Genomic DNA, 21,007 nt, shown 5'->3' with positions numbered 1-21,007 from the left:
TGATATTTTGGCAGAATTTTGAGATTTGGGTTCTAGGATTTGGTGAGATTTGATTATTAAATTTTAGGTGATTTTTAGAATATAAAAAGGAAAGAAAAGAATCACATTTGGGTGATCAGAAATACATGGTGATCGAAGACTCGGAATGCAATACGTACGTAGACATTGTACATGGTGATCAGAAATTACATTTTACCTAAACTTCACTCATATTTTGGTTAATTTAAAACTTCACATATTGCTTTCATGTTCTAACCACTGGTTATATTGACCTTTAGCTTTCACAGCATGTGAATCTCCCATTATAGTGTGTAAGCTAACTAGCCATACCATACAAAAAAAAAAAAAAACAATTCATGAGTAATGACATATCCCACAGATCTCAAACAAGTATTATTTATAAACTGGCTGGCCATCAATTCGTTTCCAACTTAAGAAATTTCTTTCGTTGGTATATATAACTAACTAGCACCATGATACAAAACGTGGAAATAATGCTACTTAAACAATCTTTGACCTTGCGATCTTCAATACAAGCATCATCTAGTTATAATCGCTCTGATAGAAACAAGTTGCTAGAGGTACCCAAAAAAAAAACAATCCCAAATTTTATGCAGAAGTAGTAAAGAACCTGTAAACACGCTTACAAAAATACATGTAGAACACAGAAAACAATAAAGAAAGAGAGGAGTTTAAAAATCTTGTGGAGTACTCTGTCCAAATCTTGCAGCGGCTCAATTACGCAGGGGGCTCAAAGTATACTCTCGCAGAGCTTCCATATACTCTGCGTAATTGCCTTACATGGATAGAAACAAGTCCAAAAGACAGAGACAGAGAGAGAAAAGCATTCAGCTGAAGGTAGAAGAAACAACAAATAGAGATCTCTAGGTAGAAGAAAACTCAATGAATGGAGATCTCCAGATTGTTCAAGGTTTTGTTTCAATCATCAACATAATTACTCAGTACTTCTAATCAAGGTTTTGTTTTGGGAAGTATGTGTTCGGGAAGGTGATGTGTGGATTTGTTGAAAAAACACAATTTCTAGTTCTAAGAACTTGATGCAACAAAATATTTGTTTTCTGCAGGAAATGATCAACATCAGAAACAATCTATACTTGTAAATACTAGCTTAATAAAAAAAAAAAAAAAAAAGATGTCTAAGGACATTACACGATCAGTAATTTCTATAGCTCCTTCCCATCCTTTTAACACGCTAATGAACATCAACAAAGTATACTTCTAAATGATAGCTAAATCAATGAACATATAATTTATCCAAGTACATTGTTACCAATCCTAAATCAATGTAGAACTCCAGAATGAACTAAACATAGATCAAGAGAGAGATATATGTACCGTGAGGTTGGGTTAGTAATTGGCTGGGGAAACTTTGAAAAGCATTGAGCTTCTTTTCAACAGACTCAGTCTCAGTTACTAAGCTATCGAAATTCCAGTTAGGTTCAGGATCAATATTAATCCCATCAACGTTTCTTGGACAAGGAGGAAGCATTCAACGTTTTTTTGTGCGAACCCAAGAAAAATTAAGGAAAATTCAAACAAAATCTCAGTAAAAATCACAAAAACTTTGAGAATAATGAGAAATTCGAAGAACCCATTAAAGAAGAGAGCTTACCAGCCAGCGAATTGAGATCTGATAGGATTGATTCCTGCAGAAGATGAACTCGATTACACAAATTGTTTTTAGGATTTTTCAAGAGTAAAGAGTAAAGAGTAAAGAGAGAAGAGAGAAGAGAGAAGAGAGAAGAGAGTTGCACAAGTCGAATAAAGGTTTTTTTTTTCTTTTGTTTGGGTAGATGGAAGAAGATTTTTTAAACAAATATTATGAAATTTCACCTTCAAAGGTGTGATTTTGTAAGACATATTTTAGAACTAAAAATGTTTTAAAAGTCTCCTAGAATCCCATTCAATAGGTTTTTTAGAAAAATTTATGATTTTTTGAATAACAGTAGATTTGAAGTGAGATTTATAAATGATTGATTGAATAACAACAGATTGTAAATGATTTTTATAAATTTCATATTCAATAACAATGGATTTCAGATGATTTTAAAAAATCACCAATTAAATAACAGGGGATTTAAGAATAACCCAAAATCTTCTAAAATATTAAATTCAATACACCCCCCTTAGTTAGCCTATAAATCAAGGGAAACGAAGGATTTGGCGTGACAAGGAATCTGTTGCCATCGTCTAATGATGCCGAGTCGTTTTCATTTAATAAAAGTACAAAGTCGCCAAGATTCTTGAGTACTTTATTGATGCAAACAACAATAATATTTTATTTTATGTGCAACAAACAACAATTATTTAAAACCAAAGGAATTATGGACATAATGAGTTACAACTTCAATGACCACATTCATTTTGGTTGATTATTTATAATGTAATAAGAAAGACGGCAATGCACAATGATGGCGACATTATGAGCTTGGGAGATTTGAAAGGAAAGAGTAGGGATTCAACAACGATAACAACATTACAAAATTTTCACTACAAATAGATTACCGCTCATATGGAATTGTCACACAACAGCTAAGATAAGAAAATAAGTTTTAGAGAAAACCAAAGCTAAAAACAAGACAAATGGCGAAGAACCTCAACTCTGTCAGCTTTACCGTTCTCTTGCTTGTCCTCTTAACGGCTTCCACCGGTATTACTTAACTATATTTCTCTATTATACTTTGTAACTGTATTCTAATAATCTTGTGGCTGATGATGATATTCATGAATGTCTCAACATCTAGGGATACTCAAGAGTGAGGCTCAAACATGCTCCACGTTCTTAGACGAGTGCGGGCCAGCCCCATTCCTAGGTACAAATGCTGATTGCCTTAAGTGTTGCAAATACACATACGGGAGCCCTCCAGCCTGTAAAGGGCTTGTTGAGGGAAGCGACAAACACTGCCATTGCTACCAAAATCCGTAAGGTGTGAAATAACCTTACGTACCAAATGTAACTCGTGTTTTCACTATTGTGATTGTGTGGAGAATTGTCATGTTAATTTGTACGTTTATGTTCCAAGTATCGTTTGATTCCGTAATAAACAGTAAGGGAGAAGCTAATGATCATTGCTTCCCCCAAGTGTAAAGTCATGTTATCTGCTATTTTCTTTCATTCTTATGAATACAAAACTCATTATGCGTTTGTGTTTCCTCACCTACATTCCAAATTCTTCTCCAAGAAACTCTCCATAAGTGTAACTACATCTTGGCATATATAAACTTGTACAGTAAGATCCACAAAACACGATACTCAACGGACTGCATTACTGGAACAGGTTACTTAATGTGCTTTCTGAATTATGATCATGGCGAGACCGAATTGACGGATTCATAGCTCCATACATTTTCCAAGCCACATGATGCACCATTTGGCGGGAAAGGAATGGGAGGAAGCATGGAGAGAAACCAAATCCAGCTTCTCTTCTAGTTAAATGGATAGATAAGTATGTCCGGAACAGGGTTGAGATACTTGTCGGGCGGCTTTGTTTTCACGAGAAAGATAATTGAAACGAATTTTTAGCAAGTTGTATCTCGAAATCGCTCTAGTTAAAGCATGTGCAACTGTGGAAATATTTTAAAGATGAGTTACAAAAGAAATAAGTGAATTTTTGGCAACATTAAAATGTAAAATTTATTATACTAATTTCTGAATGGGAGGTATTACATGAATAGAACTATTGAACTAACTACAATGTGATTAGAAAACATGCTACTCATACTAATACATATATATATATATATATATATTGGTATGAATATAAAATATATTCAACAAAAAAGACGTTTGTACAAAAGATGCAGCATTGTGAGTTTATATAGAAGCCAAAAGATAAACTAATAGCTAGAGGCCAAGTCCTTCTAGTCGGACTCCCTAGATCCTTTGTCTTTTGAGATTCGGGATCCTTCTCCCCGGTGTCAGGTCGATAGATTTTGGAAGGCTTTAGATCCTTTTGTAGGTTTGGGCTGGTGATTTTGCAATAATGAGGATACCACGTTGCTAATGGGAGCACGAAGCCAGCGACGCAGTCCTTCCCCCTACATTCGAAGCTTCAGGCTTTGATTTAGCCGATGGAATCCCTACTGGCGGCGGGTGTTGACTGTCAGAGTTTTGAGACGGGCTGTGCAGAACTAGTGGCGATGGTGCAGTGCCGCGATGAATGACCCGCTTTCTCTAACCTGTTGGATGATTTCAGCTTACTTCGACCATCCTTTCCATCCTTCATGCTTTCGAGGATCCCGCGGACGTCAAATGTATGGGCAGACTGCCTTTTGCTCGTTCTTCGAGATCTTTATTTTCTGAAACTTCTTTTATAAACTCTTTCTTTTCGGTTTGGGCAACTAACTTTGGAGTTATTTTCTAGTTTAATGTTTGGTTGACAAAAAAAAAATTAATAGCTACGAGATTACAGCAAGGTTAGAAACTCAAGGCGGCCTTGTTACTAATACATAATTTATACATGTATTGAAGAAATACGATGATCGAAGTAGTGAACCTTTATGAATAATATTGCCATATTGTTATCAAAATAATAGGGGCAGTGATGTTATGTGAATTATATATAGTTAGTCCTAATGTCTATGGCTTGTATTGGATTCCCTGATTACACAGTCTTCTCTTCACCAAGCAATCCCCTTATTATTAATTTAATTTGGAAGTACATTTGGCAAAGTACCTTTTTTTGGTAAGATATACATAATTATATCCTTCTTATTTGAATAAATATTAAAATTTAAAGTTTATTATTTGTAATATCCAAAAAAACATACTTAATAATTAATCTAAAACAAATTAGTATCCATAGTTTAATTTTTCTAGATACTTCTAACTTGAATTTTTTTTTCTATTTTTGCGGATCATGTTATGCAGCTGGTTAGAGTTTACATATATATGATTATATAATTTTTTTACGGATTCGTCTACTAAAAGACAAAAAATATTGTGAAGTGACATTAGTGCACTGGCCAATGTTAAGTCAAATTGTAGCGATTCGACTAATGTACCGGCATGTTGTGACCCTATATGGTTGACAAAAAAAAAGACACAAAATATTTTAGAATGATATCAAATGAACACTACAAGAAAACACGCGTTTTGCGATGGACGAATATGTAGCGAATCCCTCGCAAATCGACAAAGCGAGAGATTTACGAGGAATGTTTGTTCCTCGCAAATCGCTTCTCGCAAATCGGCCAGCGTCGCAAATCCCTCGCAAACTAATCGCAAATTGCGAGGACATATTTAAAAAGCAATTTTCTCGCAAATGTGGTATCTAGTAACTCCCTCGCAAATTTGCAATGCTTTTGCAATTATTTTTTCCGTCGCAAATAATAATAATGGTATAAAAAAAAATTAAAATTTTAATTGCCGGTTAGCTTAATTAGGATTTAACCGGCAATTAGAATTAAACTTGTAATTAAGATTAAACCTGCAATTAGAATTAAACTTTATAAGTTTTGCAATTATTTTTTCCGTCGCAAATAATAATAATGATATAAAAAAAATTAAAATTTTAATTGCCGGTTAGCTTAATTAGGATTTAACCGGCAATTAGAATTAAACTTGTAATTAAGATTAAACCTGCAATTAGAATTAAACTTTATAAGTTATCCAAATTAAACATTACACATTACAAGGGAGATCAAGTGTTCTAAGCTAAACAGTACACATTACACATTAAGAGAAAGAGAGGGAGTCAGGTTGTTTGGCCGCCGGTAGCTTCTCCACCGGTTGCCTCTTCGGTGGTTTTTTTTCCGGCAGCTGGATCCTCTCGGCGAAACCTTGCAGCAAACTCTGGATCTTTCTCTGCAAGATAATCAAAGTAAGCATCATAACTATGCATCTTCTCCAACTGAGTCGCCTGACTTGCGAGGGTAGCTTCGGCAGCAGCAAGCTTTGCAGCTAGATCATTTGTATCTTCAGTAGTAGGAGGCGATTGTCCAATGTGAGCTGATGATGCTTCTTCTTGCAAGTTCCCAACCCCATATATCCGGTTCTTTTTCTTCGGAGCAACCTGCCAACATAAGAGAGACACACCAACATAAACAACCGTTAGACATTTAGACATTGATACAAAGAGAAACTATAACACACCAACATAAACAATGAACTTGCAAGAAGAGAAACTTGCAAAAAGTAAGCAACATATAAACACACCAACAATTACCTCAGCATATATTTGGTTCTTTGCGGTAAGAGATAACCCGCCGGAAGCACTGCTCTCCACATTATCCCCAGAGAGTAGCAAAGATTCAGCTTCAGCTATCCTCGATGACACTTGATGGTAGACTTTCTCAGACATTCCATCAACGAAAGACCCATCAGGTTTCCTATGAGTCTCTTCTAGGTCAAGCAGGAAATCAGGTAGTGGATCACCGGTCTTCTCAGACTAACACAAGAGTTAGACAGTGATCAATGCTCATAAACAGTGAATAAACAAGTCTTAACTAAATAACTTTAAGAAAAATACTTACATGCTTTCGTGCTCGGGCTTTAAAAGATGTCTGACCAGGTCTGTGTTTGTGTATTCTGGTGCCATCAGGATCACTGTAACGAGCATTATNGCTTCGGCAGCAGCAAGCTTTGCAGCTAGATCATTTGTATCTTCAGTAGTAGGAGGCGATTGTCCAATGTGAGCTGATGATGCTTCTTCTTGCAAGTTCCCAACCCCATATATCCGGTTCTTTTTCTTCGGAGCAACCTGCCAACATAAGAGAGACACACCAACATAAACAACCGTTAGACATTTAGACATTGATACAAAGAGAAACTATAACACACCAACATAAACAATGAACTTGCAAGAAGAGAAACTTGCAAAAAGTAAGCAACATATAAACACACCAACAATTACCTCAGCATATATTTGGTTCTTTGCGGTAAGAGATAACCCGCCGGAAGCACTGCTCTCCACATTATCCCCAGAGAGTAGCAAAGATTCAGCTTCAGCTATCCTCGATGACACTTGATGGTAGACTTTCTCAGACATTCCATCAACGAAAGACCCATCAGGTTTCCTATGAGTCTCTTCTAGGACAAGCAGGAAATCAGGTAGTGGATCACCGGTCTTCTCAGACTAACACAAGAGTTAGACAGTGATCAATGCTCATAAACAGTGAATAAACAAGTCTTAACTAAATAACTTTAAGAAAAATACTTACATGCTTTCGTGCTCGGGCTTTAAAAGATGTCTGACCAGGTCTGTGTTTGTGTATTCTGGTGCCATCAGGATCACTGTAACGAGCATTATGACTGTTGATACTCTTTGCTTCTGACTTTGGTTCAAGCCAAAACTTGACCAAGCCTTCCCATACTGTAGGATCAAGCCACCGCGGCATTGCTTCATCACCTTTTCGCTTCCACTTACCCTTCCACCGAGACACTTGATCACTCATCCGAGTCTTCAACTTGGTTTCAAACTCAGTTCTGACTCTTCCGTTGATGGACGGGTCCTAGTTATATGTTTGCTTCAACATACATCACATGCTTTAGTAATTAAAACACAAAATCTATATATAAAACACATCAAACACAAAGTAGACTTACCGCAAAAGTTTCAAACCACCGATTTACAACCGGACCTGGTGTTTGGGTCCAATTGGCATGAGCATGTTTGAAATCTCTTTCAAAATGGCCCGGACAGTAGCAGCCACAGAAGGGTCCTGTTCAAACCTACAAAGCAAAGGATATATCGAATGAGGTACTATGAAACAACAACAAAAAAAATTAGACAAGAGAAGATACTTACCAGAGGGTACCCGGAGGACGCTTAGGATCTAGTTTCGGTAAGGAAGCACGTCCGGGACTTGCAAGTAACTCTTCCAAAGTAAAAAAATGAATGTTTTGGAGACATACGATTATCCTGCATCGCCAGTGATGTACCTTGAGAAGAAGCGGGAGAAGGTAACCTTTGGGGATGAGCAGAAGCAAAAGTTGTCCTTCGAGTAGAGACGGGAGGAGTTAAACCTTGAGAAGAGATGAATCTTCTGTAAACGTTTTGGTTTACAGAACCGTGTTGCTCATTAGTCGAAAGCAGAACAAAAATCTGATTAGAATTAACCCTAAACCCCCAAATCAATTTCAATCAAAACCACCAAAATCATTAGAACCTAAATTTGAAACCCTAAATTGAATCCCTAAACCCCAAATTTAATCCCTAAAGTCGAAACCCTAAAATCAAATTAAACCCCAAATCGAATCATACCCCTAAACCCCCAATTGAATCCCCAAATTCGAAACCCTAAAATCGAATTAAAACCCTAAATTGAATCGAAACCCTAAACCCCAAATCATAACCCAAACAAAGAGATAGAAGAGGAGAGGAGGAGACTTACCGGACCTTGGAGAAGAGGAGGAGAAGGGTTAACCGGAGAAGAGACTCACCGGAAAAGACAGAAGAGATCGGAGAAGAAAGAGGAAATCAGAGAAGAGAAGGATTAGGGAACTAGGGTTTTTTTGGCTGCGGATTAGTCGAGGTTTGAGGTTTGCTCAAATTAGGTTTTTTACTTATATAGAAAAACATTGCGTCGCAAATCACGCAAATATTGCTAGGGATTAGCTATGGTCCCTCGCAAATCGCTAGCAACCATATTAAAATATGTAACTAATATTTCTAGACTTTGCGAGAGAATTACGAGAGACCGTAGCAAATCCCTCGTAAAGTCTTTTGGGTTTAGGTTTTGAAGTGTCATTTGCGAGGAAATTGCTACTATTTGAGCAATTTGCGATGGATTTGCGACTAATTTAGGGTTTAGGTTTTGAAAATGACATTTGTGCCATATCTTTGATTATAAATCTTGGATTCACCTTTTTAATCATTAAAAGTATTATAATTAGTTATAAGGGGTTTAGGATCAAGGGTTTAATGTTGTCATTTGCGAGGGAATTGCTATGGTTTAAGTTTTTTTGCAATTGATTTGCGACGCATTTGCTATGCATCTAGCGGATTACTCGCAAATTTGTCGCAATCCTTGAATATCTAATTTACAAAAACCATGAAAATAATTTAAAAAAATTAGTCAAATGAACTTGCAAGTATATTATAAGGTCCTATAAGCTCATCATACTCTTCTCTATCATCAAACTTCCAAAATTGTCCAATTTGGCATCTTCCTCCAATCATTAACTATCTTTTACACTATATCATATACATGTTCATTACATTTAGACAAATATTCCAAAATCACTAATTTTGTGTTGCACTGTCATAGATATAAGTGTTGGATTCATCTTTTTAATCATTAATAGTAATGTTATTAGTCTTTAGGGTTTAGGGTTTAGGGTTTAGGGGTTAGGTTTTGAAGTTTTCATTTGCGAGGGAATAGCGACGATTAATGTTTTGCGATGGATTTGCGACGCATTTGCTATATATCTAGCAAATATGTTGCAAATATGTCGCAAACCTAGTATATTTAATTTATAAAAACCATCAAAATAATTTTTAAAGTTAGTAAAATTAATTTTCGAGTATATTATAAGGTCCAAGGTCTCATCATATTCTTTCCAATCATTTTTTTAATCATTAATAGTAATATATTAGTAATGAATTTCGGAATAATTCACCTTATGATCATATTGAAATATATTTCAGAATAATTAAAATATTGCGATTGATTTGAGAGGAGGGTGACCTTTCCTGCGAATTTCTCGTAAATGTCTCGCAAATGAACAGCGGAATTGCGACGACTGGCTTCCTCACAATTTTGCGAGGGATGTGCTATGGAATTTTCTTTTCTCGTACTGTCCTCGCAAATCCACCGCAAATTTGCGAGAGCTGTATTCCGTCGCAAGTCGTCCTTGCAAAACGCGTGTTTTCTTGTAGTGGAATTAATGTGAGGTGTTACGCCAATCTTAACCGATACCAAACACAAAAAATACAATCCATGTATCTAAAATTGTATAAACTAAATATTAATCAAAATATTTTAAAACAAACATTAAAAATACAATATACATTTTTCTTAATAATTATTAAAATAATTATCTCGTGGTGGATTAAAATCTAGTTCAAATCTATGAGCCCATAAAGGATTAGAATGTTGATATAACAAAATTTTTAATTAATTTCTTCTTCTAGTCAACACCTATTTTTATACCTTAAAAAGATCAAAATCATAAGTTGACCCAAAAAAAAATTAAATAATATTGTTACACAAATTTTAGCTAACTACAGTTCTTCAAAAAAAATTTAAAAATAAGAATAATCAGAAGAACAGTATCCAATTTGGTTATGTCGACATGACACTCTATATGAAACACAATAATACATATCACGTATACTCTATTAAACTATCAAATTGCCCTATGCACGTCTTCTAGATGAAACATTCTCTTTGCCAAAGTATTGTCCCAAGATTGACGTATGTCACGTATAAATATGCATAATAACAATTTCAAAAGATAATCCAAAAGTTTTAACAAGAAATGCAAGGAAAGACCTCATCAGAGACGAAATGAGGTCAATCCCAGCTTTGTTTGTACTTTTCTGTCTCCTTGTTCATCCTACTTTTGCGCGACGCCCATCTGAGCGAATCCGGTTAGGGTTCTACCGCCGGTCATGCCCCCGCGCCGAATCAATTGTTGCTAATGTTGTTGCCAAACATTTCCGTAGTGACAATACCGTTACTGCAGCATTAGTTCGCATGCAATTTCATGACTGCTTTGTCAGGGTTCGTAATCTTCTCCTTGTCATGTGTATATATAGATATATAATGGTTAAAGGACTCGCTAATATATCTTTACGTAACATTGATAAAGCAATATTTCGTACGGTTGTGTAGGGTTGTGATGCTTCTCTCTTGATTGACCCAACACCCGAAAGACAATCAGAGAAAAGTGCCGTACCAAATGCAAGCGTGAGAGGCTACGAGATTATTGATGAGGCTAAGAAGCTGCTCGAGGCTGCATGCGCCCGAACTGTTTCATGCGCGGACATTGTAACTCTCGCCACTAGAGACTCCGTGGCGTTAGCTGGTGGTCCAAGATTTTTAGTGCCAACAGGAAGACGTGATGGATTATTGTCAAACCCCGATGATGTAGAGTTGCCCGGACCAGCATTTCCAGTTGCCAATTCCATCGAATTATTTGCAGCTCATGGTTTGAATACGGAAGACATGGTTACACTTATTGCTGGTGGCCACAGTGTTGGTGTCACGCATTGTAGCTTCATCCGAAATAGAATCAATGACCCTGCAATGAACAGAACATTGAATGCTAGGTACGTATATGTGCTATGATAAAAAGAATACGTAACATTATATTTCAATATATACCCTCTGTTTTTTCTTTTTTCAAGAAGATTCATTATGCAAATTTGAACTTAAAGTAAAATCTAAGACACTAACACACATTATTAAGCTACATGTCGTTATTGAAAATATATCGTATCAAATGAGCATCAATACATATGACACACTGATACATTTATTAAGGTTGAGGGACATATGTCGTGCTCCAAATGACCCATCAGTGTTCTTGGACCAAGGGACTCCATTTACAGTGGATAACGTGATCTTTAGAGAGATCGAAGCGCAAAGAGGAATCCTAAAAATTGATCAAAACATGGGTCTCGACAATTCAACCCGTGAAACTGTGTCAACCTTTGCCTCAAACAATAAAATCTTTAGACGGAGATTTGCCAAAGCAATGGTCAAAATGGGTACCATAAGAGTTCTTACCGAACGTCTTGGAGAGATCAGGAGAAACTGCAGAGTCTTCAACTAACGAATCCTATGATTTGTTATTTTTTTTTGTTTTTCTTTTTTTTGTTTTTTTTTTGTCAAGAAATAATAAATCGGAAAGTGTGCTTTTGCCGGTATCATGTTAATTAGATTGATTCGTGTGTTATTTTTTTATATTAACTTCTCTTTTTATGCCATTCTGGTTTTGGTGCTTACTCTTTTCTTCATCCACATCTGAAAGTAGTAACGTGTGTCGAAAGAAAAGAGAGTAGAAGAATGAATTGTACGATGGTTGATAACAAAATCGACTAGACGTTCCTCGTTTATAAGTTTCTACCCGCTATATTAAGATGAGAACGTAGGGTAGGTTTTGTATATGTTGGTTACTTGGTTTGGCTGTATGGAACTTTCTTGTCGAATAACAGGATGGACTGATGGTAAGTGCATGCCTAGTTTCTGGCTGTTCTATGAAGAAAACTAGTCTTTGCTTTCCATACAGTCTTGATCCTCAGTTCATTAGCCTATGCTTCATGTCTTGATCAAATTTGAGTATCAATAATACTTATCAAGGGTTTTGGTAATTTTCCTTTTAGTATTATATTGTTTTGGTGCTTTTCTTTTTCAAATTAAGTTTATATGTTTTTTTTTTCGTTCTTACATTAGGATTAGAATTAACATGTCAGGTGGCCTAGATAAGGATATGTGGTTTCATTGACGAAACAAGTCTCAAACATTAACCTAATTACATAATTCTTAAAGAGAGAATTGGGTTAAAGGAACACTTGCTTGAATCTCTTTCTCTCCAATGTTAAGAACAACTCCCATATACAAGATCAAATAGGGTATCGTAGGCTCATATAAGGGTCAATTTTGAAATATAATGTCGTCTCTATAAGTGGATTTAAAAGTTAGTGTTCTTACTACCACGTTAGGAGTTTTATTTGACCCTAACTTTTTCCATGGAAGTAAATGAACTTCCCATCACAATCAGGTAACGATTCGTTTGGTTTGGTTCTATAATTCATATATTTAATCCAACAGTACACTTCAAAACACATTCTACCCAACAGTACACTTCAAAACTCAAACCAAATTGATGTCAGATGTTGCTATATTAAAAGTTGAATTTTAGTTGCTTAGTACTTAATTATGTATGTTTTGTGCATTTTAGTATTGTACTCTGTTTTTTTTTTTTTGCTTATTCAATTAATAATATGATAAGAAACATAAAAAAACAGTTAACATATTTATTAAGTGAAAAGGAACGGTTCCAAGTTGGTCCCTCTTCATTTTGGGTATAGAGTTGACTTTTGTCTATTTAAAAACAGGGTCGTCAAGCACAATTTAAGAAATATCCCCTTGAATCCAAAAAAGAAGTCAAACTCTTTTAGCCAAAGACTCATCAGCAAAGTCAAAGTCGTCGGGAAAAGTCTTTACAAATAATGCCATCAATAATATATTCTTTGCCAACGTGAAATTAATTTTAATTTTGGAAAGAGTTGTAATGTCAAATAAGAGATTCTCAATGTTTATGTTCTCCCCAGCAGGTCTCATGATGGTGGTGGTGATGATGATGGTATCACTACACGTACATGGGTATAGAGGTTGCATCGAAAGCGAAAGGAAAGGATTGATGGAGCTCAAGGCATACCTCAACATATCCGAGTATCTTTATCATGATTGTCATAACGACGACACAAGTAGCGATTGTTGCAGATGGGAAGGAGTCAAGTGTGATCTTATCAGCGGGAATGTGATCAGCCTCATTTTGATTGAAACAAACAATTCATCATCATCACTACTAAATCTTTCCTTGTTCTATCCCTTTGAAGAATTACAAACTCTAAATTTAAGTAATTTATGGTGTCATGGCTGGTTCGATGATATAAATGGTAATATTATCATTCACTTCCGCCTCTAACCAACTTTTCCGTCTATTTACACATATTGTATATGCCATATTTCATTGTCGATTTAACATCATTGGTTTTTGATTTGCAGGTTATAAAAGCCTCGGGAGATTAAAAAGTCTTGAGATACTTGATATAAGTAACAACGGCGTTAATAATAGTGTCTTACCCTTTCTAAATACGGCTTCTTCGCTTAAAACTTTGATTCTTCATGGAAACTTTATGGAAGGTACTTTTCCAATCAAAGGTATGTCCACTTAATTTCCGGTGTTTATTGAGTACTTGTTACAGACTGATATTATTAGTTTGGAACATATGTTCCGGTTCATCTCTATACTTGTTTTAAACTTAATAAACTTTACGTGCAGAACTAAAAAACTTGAGAAGTCTAGAACTGCTAGACCTAAGTGGGAACAAGTTCATTGGCCCAGTACCAGGTAAAATCTAGCAATTTTTTTGCTTTACCTCTCATTATCTTCATAGATCGAAAATTTAGATCAAGCTAGGACCTTAACTTGGACACTTGTTACGAAAACAAGAAGAAAAAAAAAGAACTTGGACACAAGTTAAGTTCTCTTTTCATATCTCTTTACCCTACCACAGATTTGGCAAATTTTCGTAACCTTCAAGGCTTGGACTTGAGCGATAACTACTTTTCTGGATCATTGGAAAAGAAAGGTATTTTTAGTATAATCTAATTATTAAGTTAGCTTGTAGCTAGATTGTTTGATGAGCTCGGTATTAACTATTTATATATTTGAAGAAGGTAAATATTTTCATCTTCTTATGAATTTGCATTTGATTCTTACAGGACTTTGTCAATTGAAAAATTTACTGGAGCTTGATCTGAGTCAAAACAAATTTACAGGGCCATTTCCTAACTGTTTTGGTAACTTGAGCAAACTCCAAGTTCTTGATATCTCTTCAAACCAGTTTCATGGGACGGTTCCATCTCTTATTAGAAATCTTGAATCTATTGAGTACTTATCTCTCTCAGATAATGACTTTGAGGGTTTCTTCTCTTTTGAGTTAATAGCCAACCTCTCAAAGCTCAAGGTCTTCAAACTATCATCAAGGTCTAGTTTGCTGAAGGTACAAACTGAAATCTCCTTGCAGCCGAGGTTTCAGTTGAGTGTCATACAGTTACAGAATTGTAACTTGGAAATAATGCCAAGCTTTCTTGGACACCAGAAGGACATGCGTGTAATTAATCTCTCCAACAACAAGCTGATCACCGGAGCATTCCCCTCTTGGTTTTTGGAGCAATATCCAAAACTTCGGGTTTTGCTTTTGCAGGACAACTCTTTCACCATGTTTCAGTTGACAAGACTACTAGTTAATCACAGTTTGCAGATTTTGGATGTCTCAAACAATAATTTTGAACAACGTGTTCCTGAGAATATTGGAAAAGTGCTTCCAAATCTGATACACTTGAATCTCTCAAGTAACGGGTTTCAAGGGTATTTGCCATCTTCCTTTGGTGAGATGAAAATGCTCCAGTTCTTGGACTTATCTCATAATAACTTATCTGGCAGTCTACCAAGGGAATTTATCATGGGTTGTGATTCACTTGGTACGTTGAAGCTTTCATACAACAGATTCCACGGCCAACTTTTTCCCATACCAACAACCTTCGGGAACTTGATCGTGTTGATTGCGAATAACAATCTATTTACTGGCATCACAGGTGGATTTAGAAATCTAACTTCTATATCAGTGCTTGACTTGTCGAGTAATAATCTACAAGGTGTCCTTCCAAGGTGGTTTGGCCACTTTCCTATGGTGTATGTTTCTGTTTCGAATAATTTCTTGGAAGGTACGGTACCAATCACCCTTTTTAACATAGAAGCCCTTAAGATTCTCGACCTATCTAGAAACAAGTTTTCAGGGAACTTGCCAATGCATTTCACTGCTCAGTACATGAGTTTGTTGTACCTCCACGACAATGAGTTCACTGGAACAATTCCAAGTACGTTGATAAAAGATGTCTTGGTACTCGATCTGCGAAATAACAAGTTATCAGGGACTATCCCACGCTTCTTCCACAACCAAGATGTCATCTCTCTTTTGTTAAGAGGTAACAGATTAACTGGTCATATTCCTAAGGATCTATGTGCTCTAAGAAGCATTAGAATCTTGGATCTTGCCAACAACAAATTGGATGGGTCTATACCTTCATGTCTAAACAATGTATCATTTGGAAGGGGCTTTGACTATGCAACTGATGGTAATACATATTCAGTTGGATTTAATGATGAAGAATTGGAGGTGTATTCTAGGTTGTTGCTTTTACCACGTGAGTTTTCTCGAGGCTACACTGACTATTTGAAGTTCATAGTTGATTTTGCATCAAAGAGTAGGTATGATTCTTACACGGGAGGAAGTTTTGATTTCATGTTTGGATTAGACTTGTCAAGTAATGAACTCAGTGGAGAAATCCCAAAAGAGCTGGGGGATCTTCAGAAGTTACGTTCTTTGAATCTGTCTCACAATTCCTTGTCAGGTTTAATACCTGAAAGCTTCTCCAATCTAACTGACATTGAGAGCATTGATCTTTCATATAACGTGTTGCATGGTAGAATACCTCAAGATTTATCCAAGTTAGACTATATGGTTGTGTTAAATGTGTCCTACAACAATTTGTCAGGCTCCATTCCAACTCAAGGCAAATTCTCTACGCTGAATGGAACCAACTACATGGGTAATCCTTTTCTTTGTGGATCAGCTATAAACAGAGATTGTGATGATAACAACACTACGGGGTTCCTTGAATATGGATCTCAAAAAGAGGATGGTGAAACAACAATTGATATGGAGGTTTTCCTCTGGAGCCTTGCTGCTACCTACGGTGTAACATGGATCATATTTCTTGTGCTCCTTTGCATTGATTCACCTTGGCGCCGAGCATGGTTTCACCTCGTTGGTGCTTTTATCAATTTTTTCAAATATTTTTGATTTGGTGAATTTTTTCTTTTTTTAAGTAATGGTTTTTAAAATTACATGTCATGATGTATCAGTTTGTAAGGTTATTGAAAGTTCATAGTTTTTCATGCACTATTTATCAAATTTGATCTTCCGAAATTTACCAGAAGATCTAAATTAAAAAAAAAGATCCTTGTCTGCTCATAATGCATCAATGCTATTTGAGTTCAGTACCTTATCTAAATATTTATTGGAAGAGTGAGGCATCTGTGTGGTAGAAAAGTTTGATAAGGTCATTCAGTTGGTGTTATAAGAAACAGCTAAGGCACACTTGCAAGAAATAAATTGGGTGTTTAGATGCATTAAAGAAATAAAATTAAGAACAAAGCTATACTCTACAAGAGACAACAAGAACTTGTGGCTATAAGCTAATCTAGAGGTGTTTTTCATATTACAAAGGGTCAAAAGCCGCTTATGTTTTTGCAGCTGTAGGGAACATACTCAGTTGGTATGTTGGTTCATCAAGTAATACGTCTCAAACCATGGCAGCAGTTACAAAGACCATGAAAGCAGAAGTAGTGACTGAAAAGGTTTGGTGAATGTATTGAAGCTGGATTAAGAGACAGAAGATGTTATTTGCCATCAAACTGTTGAGAACTATGTGCATCACATAAGAAAAATGCTCATAGACTTGAGTCTCCATTTAACTCGAGATTTGACTACAAGTCTACAAATGGTATTGTTATGGTGACTGACCTATCAGCATTGTGGTGCCTTCATGTTTTTACCAAAGTGTTACAATTGAGGAGAAAGAGAGCATGATACAGTACAAAGTTTACTTAAACCAGTCTAAGTGTAACACAGCTCCCAAATAATGGAAAGAGAAGGCAAAGTTGCTGATCTCATTGGGTCTATAGATAGAATTTGACTTGAACAAATTTAAAACATGGGCCATAAAGCCCAGCTTCAATACCAGTTGAACCCATAAAAGAAGTCAAAGTCTTCCGCTTAAGACACTTCACCAAAGTCAAAGTCTTGCGCAAGAGCTTATTATACGTAGTATCATGTTATTAATATTCTTTGCCAACTTGAGATAAATATAATATAAGACTTGAGAAGAGCTGTAATGTCAAACCATCAACGATGATGTTCTTTTCAGCGTGTGTCATGGTGATAATGATGATGATAGTATCAATGCAGGTGTATGGATATAGAAGTTGCATCGAAAGTGAAAGGAAAGGATTGCTGGAGCTCAATGCTTATGTCAACTCTCAGTTTCCATATGATTGGCCTAATGACACGAACAGCGACTGTTGCAGATGGGAAAGAGTCAAGTGTGATCTTACCAGCGGGCGTGTGATCGGTCTTTTCTTGAATCATACTTACAATGGTGTTCTTTCTTTAAATCTTTCATTGTTCCATCCTTTTGGAGAATTACAGACTCTAAATCTAAGTAATCTCTGGTGTAAAAGCTGGTTCGATGATATCTATGGTATGTCCATGGTTCCATTTTATCAATTTTTTTCTCGTCTAAATTTGATCTATATTACATAATGAAGCCATAGGTCAAGTCTAACATCATTGGGTTTTTTCGATTTGTAGGTTATCAAAGCCTTGGGAAATTGAAAAATCTTGAGATTCTAGATCTTAGTGAAAACGGCATCAACAACAGTGTCTTACCCTTTATAACTACCGCTTCATCGCTCAAAATTTTGATTCTACATGGAAACTATTTCAAAGGGAGTTCTCTGATATTGAAAGGTACGTAACTAGCAATATAGATTGATTTGTTAGTTTCTAGACAACATTTCAATTTCTTTATTTTTTGTTCATGGCTCTATGCCTCTACCTATATTGTACAGAACTACAACACTTGAGAAACCTAGAACTACTGGATCTAAGCATGAACGAGTTCATTGAAAAATATTATATAAGTATATAAGAAAGATCTTTATACAAGAGGATAAACTTTATTATTGAAACGCTCAAAAGGTTACAAGAATTCTTAAGACTCTTACTCAAACTCATTCACTTAAGCTTGTATGAAACTCTTCACCAAGCCTTGGTTTTTATAGTACAAATCTTAGGGAATATTACATAGAATATTCCTTAAGCTTTATTTTACAACCCTCCATTTATTCAACTCTCTACTTTATTTTACAACCCTCCATTTATTCAACTATCTCACAACCATATATTTCACTATCATATATTACTCACTTATTACTTATTCCCCCTGTCTCCAAAAGAGAGGCGACGTCTATCTTATTTGTTGTCGTCTTCTTCACTGTCTAAGGCGACTTCTGTGACGTAGATCTTTTGGCTTGGAATGTATCGTTTTATCTTGTACTTTTTCCCTTCAACTCTGTAGACTGGATGATCTGGATTGATTGTGGCCACGTGTATTGATCATGGAAGCCTGCAAGCACTTGTCGTATTTCTTCAGCGAATCCTAGCGGGTAGACGTGTCTGTTGTGCCAGTGAGCTGTGTGAGGACAAAGAAGATTAGGGTCAACTTCAGATTCATTAAATCCATTCAATAATGCAATTTGCTTTGCACGTTGATGGAAATTCCCCGAGGCAAAAGCATCATTATTGTAGCTTGTCTCAACGTTCGCATCATATTTCTTTAGGATAATGATTTCTCCGTCTTGTTCTTCTTGGATTGTAGTAATCCTGAACGTGACAAGTATATCCAACTCAGGCTGTGCACGAACATGTTCTTGCCACCAGGTAACATCGTGGAATAATGTGAGCCATTTGTATAATAATTTGTAATGCGCCTTCCGTCTGGTCAATATGCATTTCGCCAAGTACTGGAGCAGTTGACTTTTATGGATGAGGACCGCAATAGTGTAAAGATCTGCCATGTACCAGAGTAGGAGGTATGCTTCTATAGGAAACCGGCTATAATGAGCAGGGTTCATATGAATGGTGGTAAGGAAGGGATAGGCCGGGTGGTAAGGGAGGCCAAGAAGTGGACCCTGATCAAGACCATATCGGTGTATATAGAGCTTTAGAAAACCATGCAGTGTCTCAATCCCTCTGTAGATCAATACATTGTCGAGTAACGATTCCCTTATTCCATGCGGCATATCGGCAATCATTTTCCGCAGATTATCTTCTGTTGGATTGTCTGGACTGAGGGTGTATATCATGGGTACTATTGACGAGATTTGACGCTGAGTTCTTGAAAGAAAATCTGGGAGGAAGTTGTCTTTTCCTTTGATGTGTTTAACATCGAATTTCCACTGGGAAAACCAACTTGCCCACCTTAGTAACTGAGCTTGTGGTAACATCTTCTGCTTGAACTGAATCATTTTTGGAAAGGAGGACATGTCCATTTCGATGAGGAAATGTTGGCCCACCAAATGAAACTCAAATTTTTCTATTCCTCTTTTGACAGCGAGTATCTCCTTGTAAGTAGAATGATAGTGTTTTTCACTATCTTTGAAGACTCCACTTTTGTAGCCACAAATATGTCTCTTCCCTTTTTCGTCTTCTTCTAAGAGTACTGCTCCCCAATAGCAATCACTTGCGTCCGTCTGCAGAATTCTTCTTCCCTTTGATGGGATTTTTAGAGCTGGTAAGGTTGTGGAAATTTTCTTCAATTCTTTCACTGCTTCTGTGCATTTCTGGCTCCAAGGAGGGGCATCTTTCTTGAGTTGAGCAGAGAGAATCGATCTATGTTTTGCAAGACCATGAATGAAATCCGCCATATAGTTAACAATCCCCAAAAACTGTTGGACTTGCTTGAAAGATAATCTTTCATCTGGAAACTCATTGAGCTGGGTGGCAATGTGAGGTTGGAGGTAGTATTCTCCCTTGGATATGTGCATTCCCAAAAAATCAATCTCCGTTTCTCCAATCACCATCTTCTTCTCTGATAACATAATACCGTATTTCTGTATGATATCGTGAAATTTTGCCAGTAACGAAGTGTGGGAATCTATGTTTGAGGAGAATAGCAGAATATCGTCGATATACACCAGTGCATTTGGGAGGATAGGCTCGAATATCTTGATCATAGCTTTTTGGAACAGTGAAGGAGCTACCTTAAGTCCAAAGGGCATGACTTTCCAGTGGTAATGGCGATCTCGTACACAGAATCCCGTCTTTGGTCTGTCTTCTGGTTTGATTCCAAGCTGCCAAAATCCTGCTTTTAAGTCAAACTTGGAGAAGATTTGTGCTTGCGGGAGTTTTTGGAATAACACTTTTCTCTTTGGCAAAGGAAACTTGTCGTCGGCAAGGAAATGGTTGAGTGGTTGATAGTTGATGACTAATCTGAGTTTTCCTCGCACCTGTTCAGCCCGTTTGTTGACGTAGAATGCTTCGCATGCCCAAGGTGAAGTGGTCTTCTCAATGAGGTCTTCCTTCTGGAGTTGGTCAATCTCTTCAAGTGCAAGATTGTAGTGATCTGGGTTCATTCCTGGGTGACTTGCTTTAGTTGGGTTGATATCTTCATTCTTCTTGAA

General features: G+C 36.5%; 4 protein-coding genes and 1 long non-coding RNA gene across 5 annotated transcripts in view; 4 read left to right on the top strand and 1 right to left on the bottom strand.

Moving 5' to 3' along the window:
• On the bottom strand, positions 491-1,627 carry LOC109129596. Its single transcript, XR_002035887.1, has 2 exons — positions 1,357-1,627; positions 491-796 (listed from the first exon to the last, which is right to left on the bottom strand). It is a non-coding gene; the product is annotated as an uncharacterized LOC109129596 (long non-coding RNA).
• On the top strand, positions 2,605-2,947 carry LOC109129469 (defensin-like protein 206). Its single transcript, XM_019237727.1, has 2 exons — positions 2,605-2,671; positions 2,766-2,947. Exons 1-2 carry the CDS (start codon positions 2,605-2,607, stop codon positions 2,945-2,947), a joined length of 249 nt encoding a protein of 82 aa, XP_019093272.1.
• On the top strand, positions 10,474-11,743 carry LOC104753509 (peroxidase 44-like). The gene is made up of 3 exons (XM_010475753.1): positions 10,474-10,689; positions 10,801-11,237; positions 11,452-11,743. Exons 1-3 carry the CDS (start codon positions 10,474-10,476, stop codon positions 11,741-11,743), a joined length of 945 nt encoding a protein of 314 aa, XP_010474055.1.
• On the top strand, positions 13,193-16,709 carry LOC104750212 (protein BRASSINOSTEROID INSENSITIVE 1-like). The gene is made up of 5 exons (XM_010471974.1): positions 13,193-13,592; positions 13,702-13,857; positions 13,979-14,047; positions 14,214-14,288; positions 14,422-16,709. The coding sequence occupies exons 1-5, from the start codon at positions 13,205-13,207 to the stop codon at positions 16,563-16,565; spliced, it is 2,832 nt and encodes a 943-aa protein (XP_010470276.1). The 5' UTR covers positions 13,193-13,204; the 3' UTR covers positions 16,566-16,709.
• LOC104753508 (leucine-rich repeat receptor protein kinase EMS1-like) overlaps positions 17,709-21,007 on the top strand; it is an 11,662-nt gene continuing 8,363 nt past the window's right edge. The window contains exons 1-3 of the mRNA XM_010475752.2: positions 17,709-18,024; positions 18,135-18,293; positions 18,395-18,445. Coding sequence (XP_010474054.2) covers positions 17,709-18,024; positions 18,135-18,293; positions 18,395-18,445 — 526 coding nt within the window. The remainder of the gene's footprint in view (positions 18,025-18,134; positions 18,294-18,394; positions 18,446-21,007) is intronic.

Source organism: Camelina sativa, chromosome 16, assembly GCF_000633955.1.
Source record: "Camelina sativa cultivar DH55 chromosome 16, Cs, whole genome shotgun sequence".
Lineage (NCBI taxonomy): Eukaryota > Viridiplantae > Streptophyta > Magnoliopsida > Brassicales > Brassicaceae > Camelina > Camelina sativa.
This window is presented reverse-complemented; position numbering and strand designations above follow the sequence as displayed.

Coding starts and splice junctions, on each gene's coding strand:
- LOC104750212 (XM_010471974.1), top strand. CDS start 13,205: ATGTCAAATAAGAGATTCTCAATGTTTATGTTCTCCCCAGCAGGTCTC. Junction 14,048..14,213: donor GTTCATTGGCCCAGTACCAG/GTAAAATCTAGC, acceptor ACCCTACCACAG/ATTTGGCAAATTTTCGTAAC. Junction 14,289..14,421: donor TGGATCATTGGAAAAGAAAG/GTATTTTTAGTA, acceptor TGATTCTTACAG/GACTTTGTCAATTGAAAAAT.
- LOC104753509 (XM_010475753.1), top strand. CDS start 10,474: ATGAGGTCAATCCCAGCTTTGTTTGTACTTTTCTGTCTCCTTGTTCAT. Junction 10,690..10,800: donor TTCATGACTGCTTTGTCAGG/GTTCGTAATCTT, acceptor ACGGTTGTGTAG/GGTTGTGATGCTTCTCTCTT. Junction 11,238..11,451: donor AACAGAACATTGAATGCTAG/GTACGTATATGT, acceptor ACATTTATTAAG/GTTGAGGGACATATGTCGTG.
- LOC109129469 (XM_019237727.1), top strand. CDS start 2,605: ATGGCGAAGAACCTCAACTCTGTCAGCTTTACCGTTCTCTTGCTTGTC. Junction 2,672..2,765: donor CCTCTTAACGGCTTCCACCG/GTATTACTTAAC, acceptor CTCAACATCTAG/GGATACTCAAGAGTGAGGCT.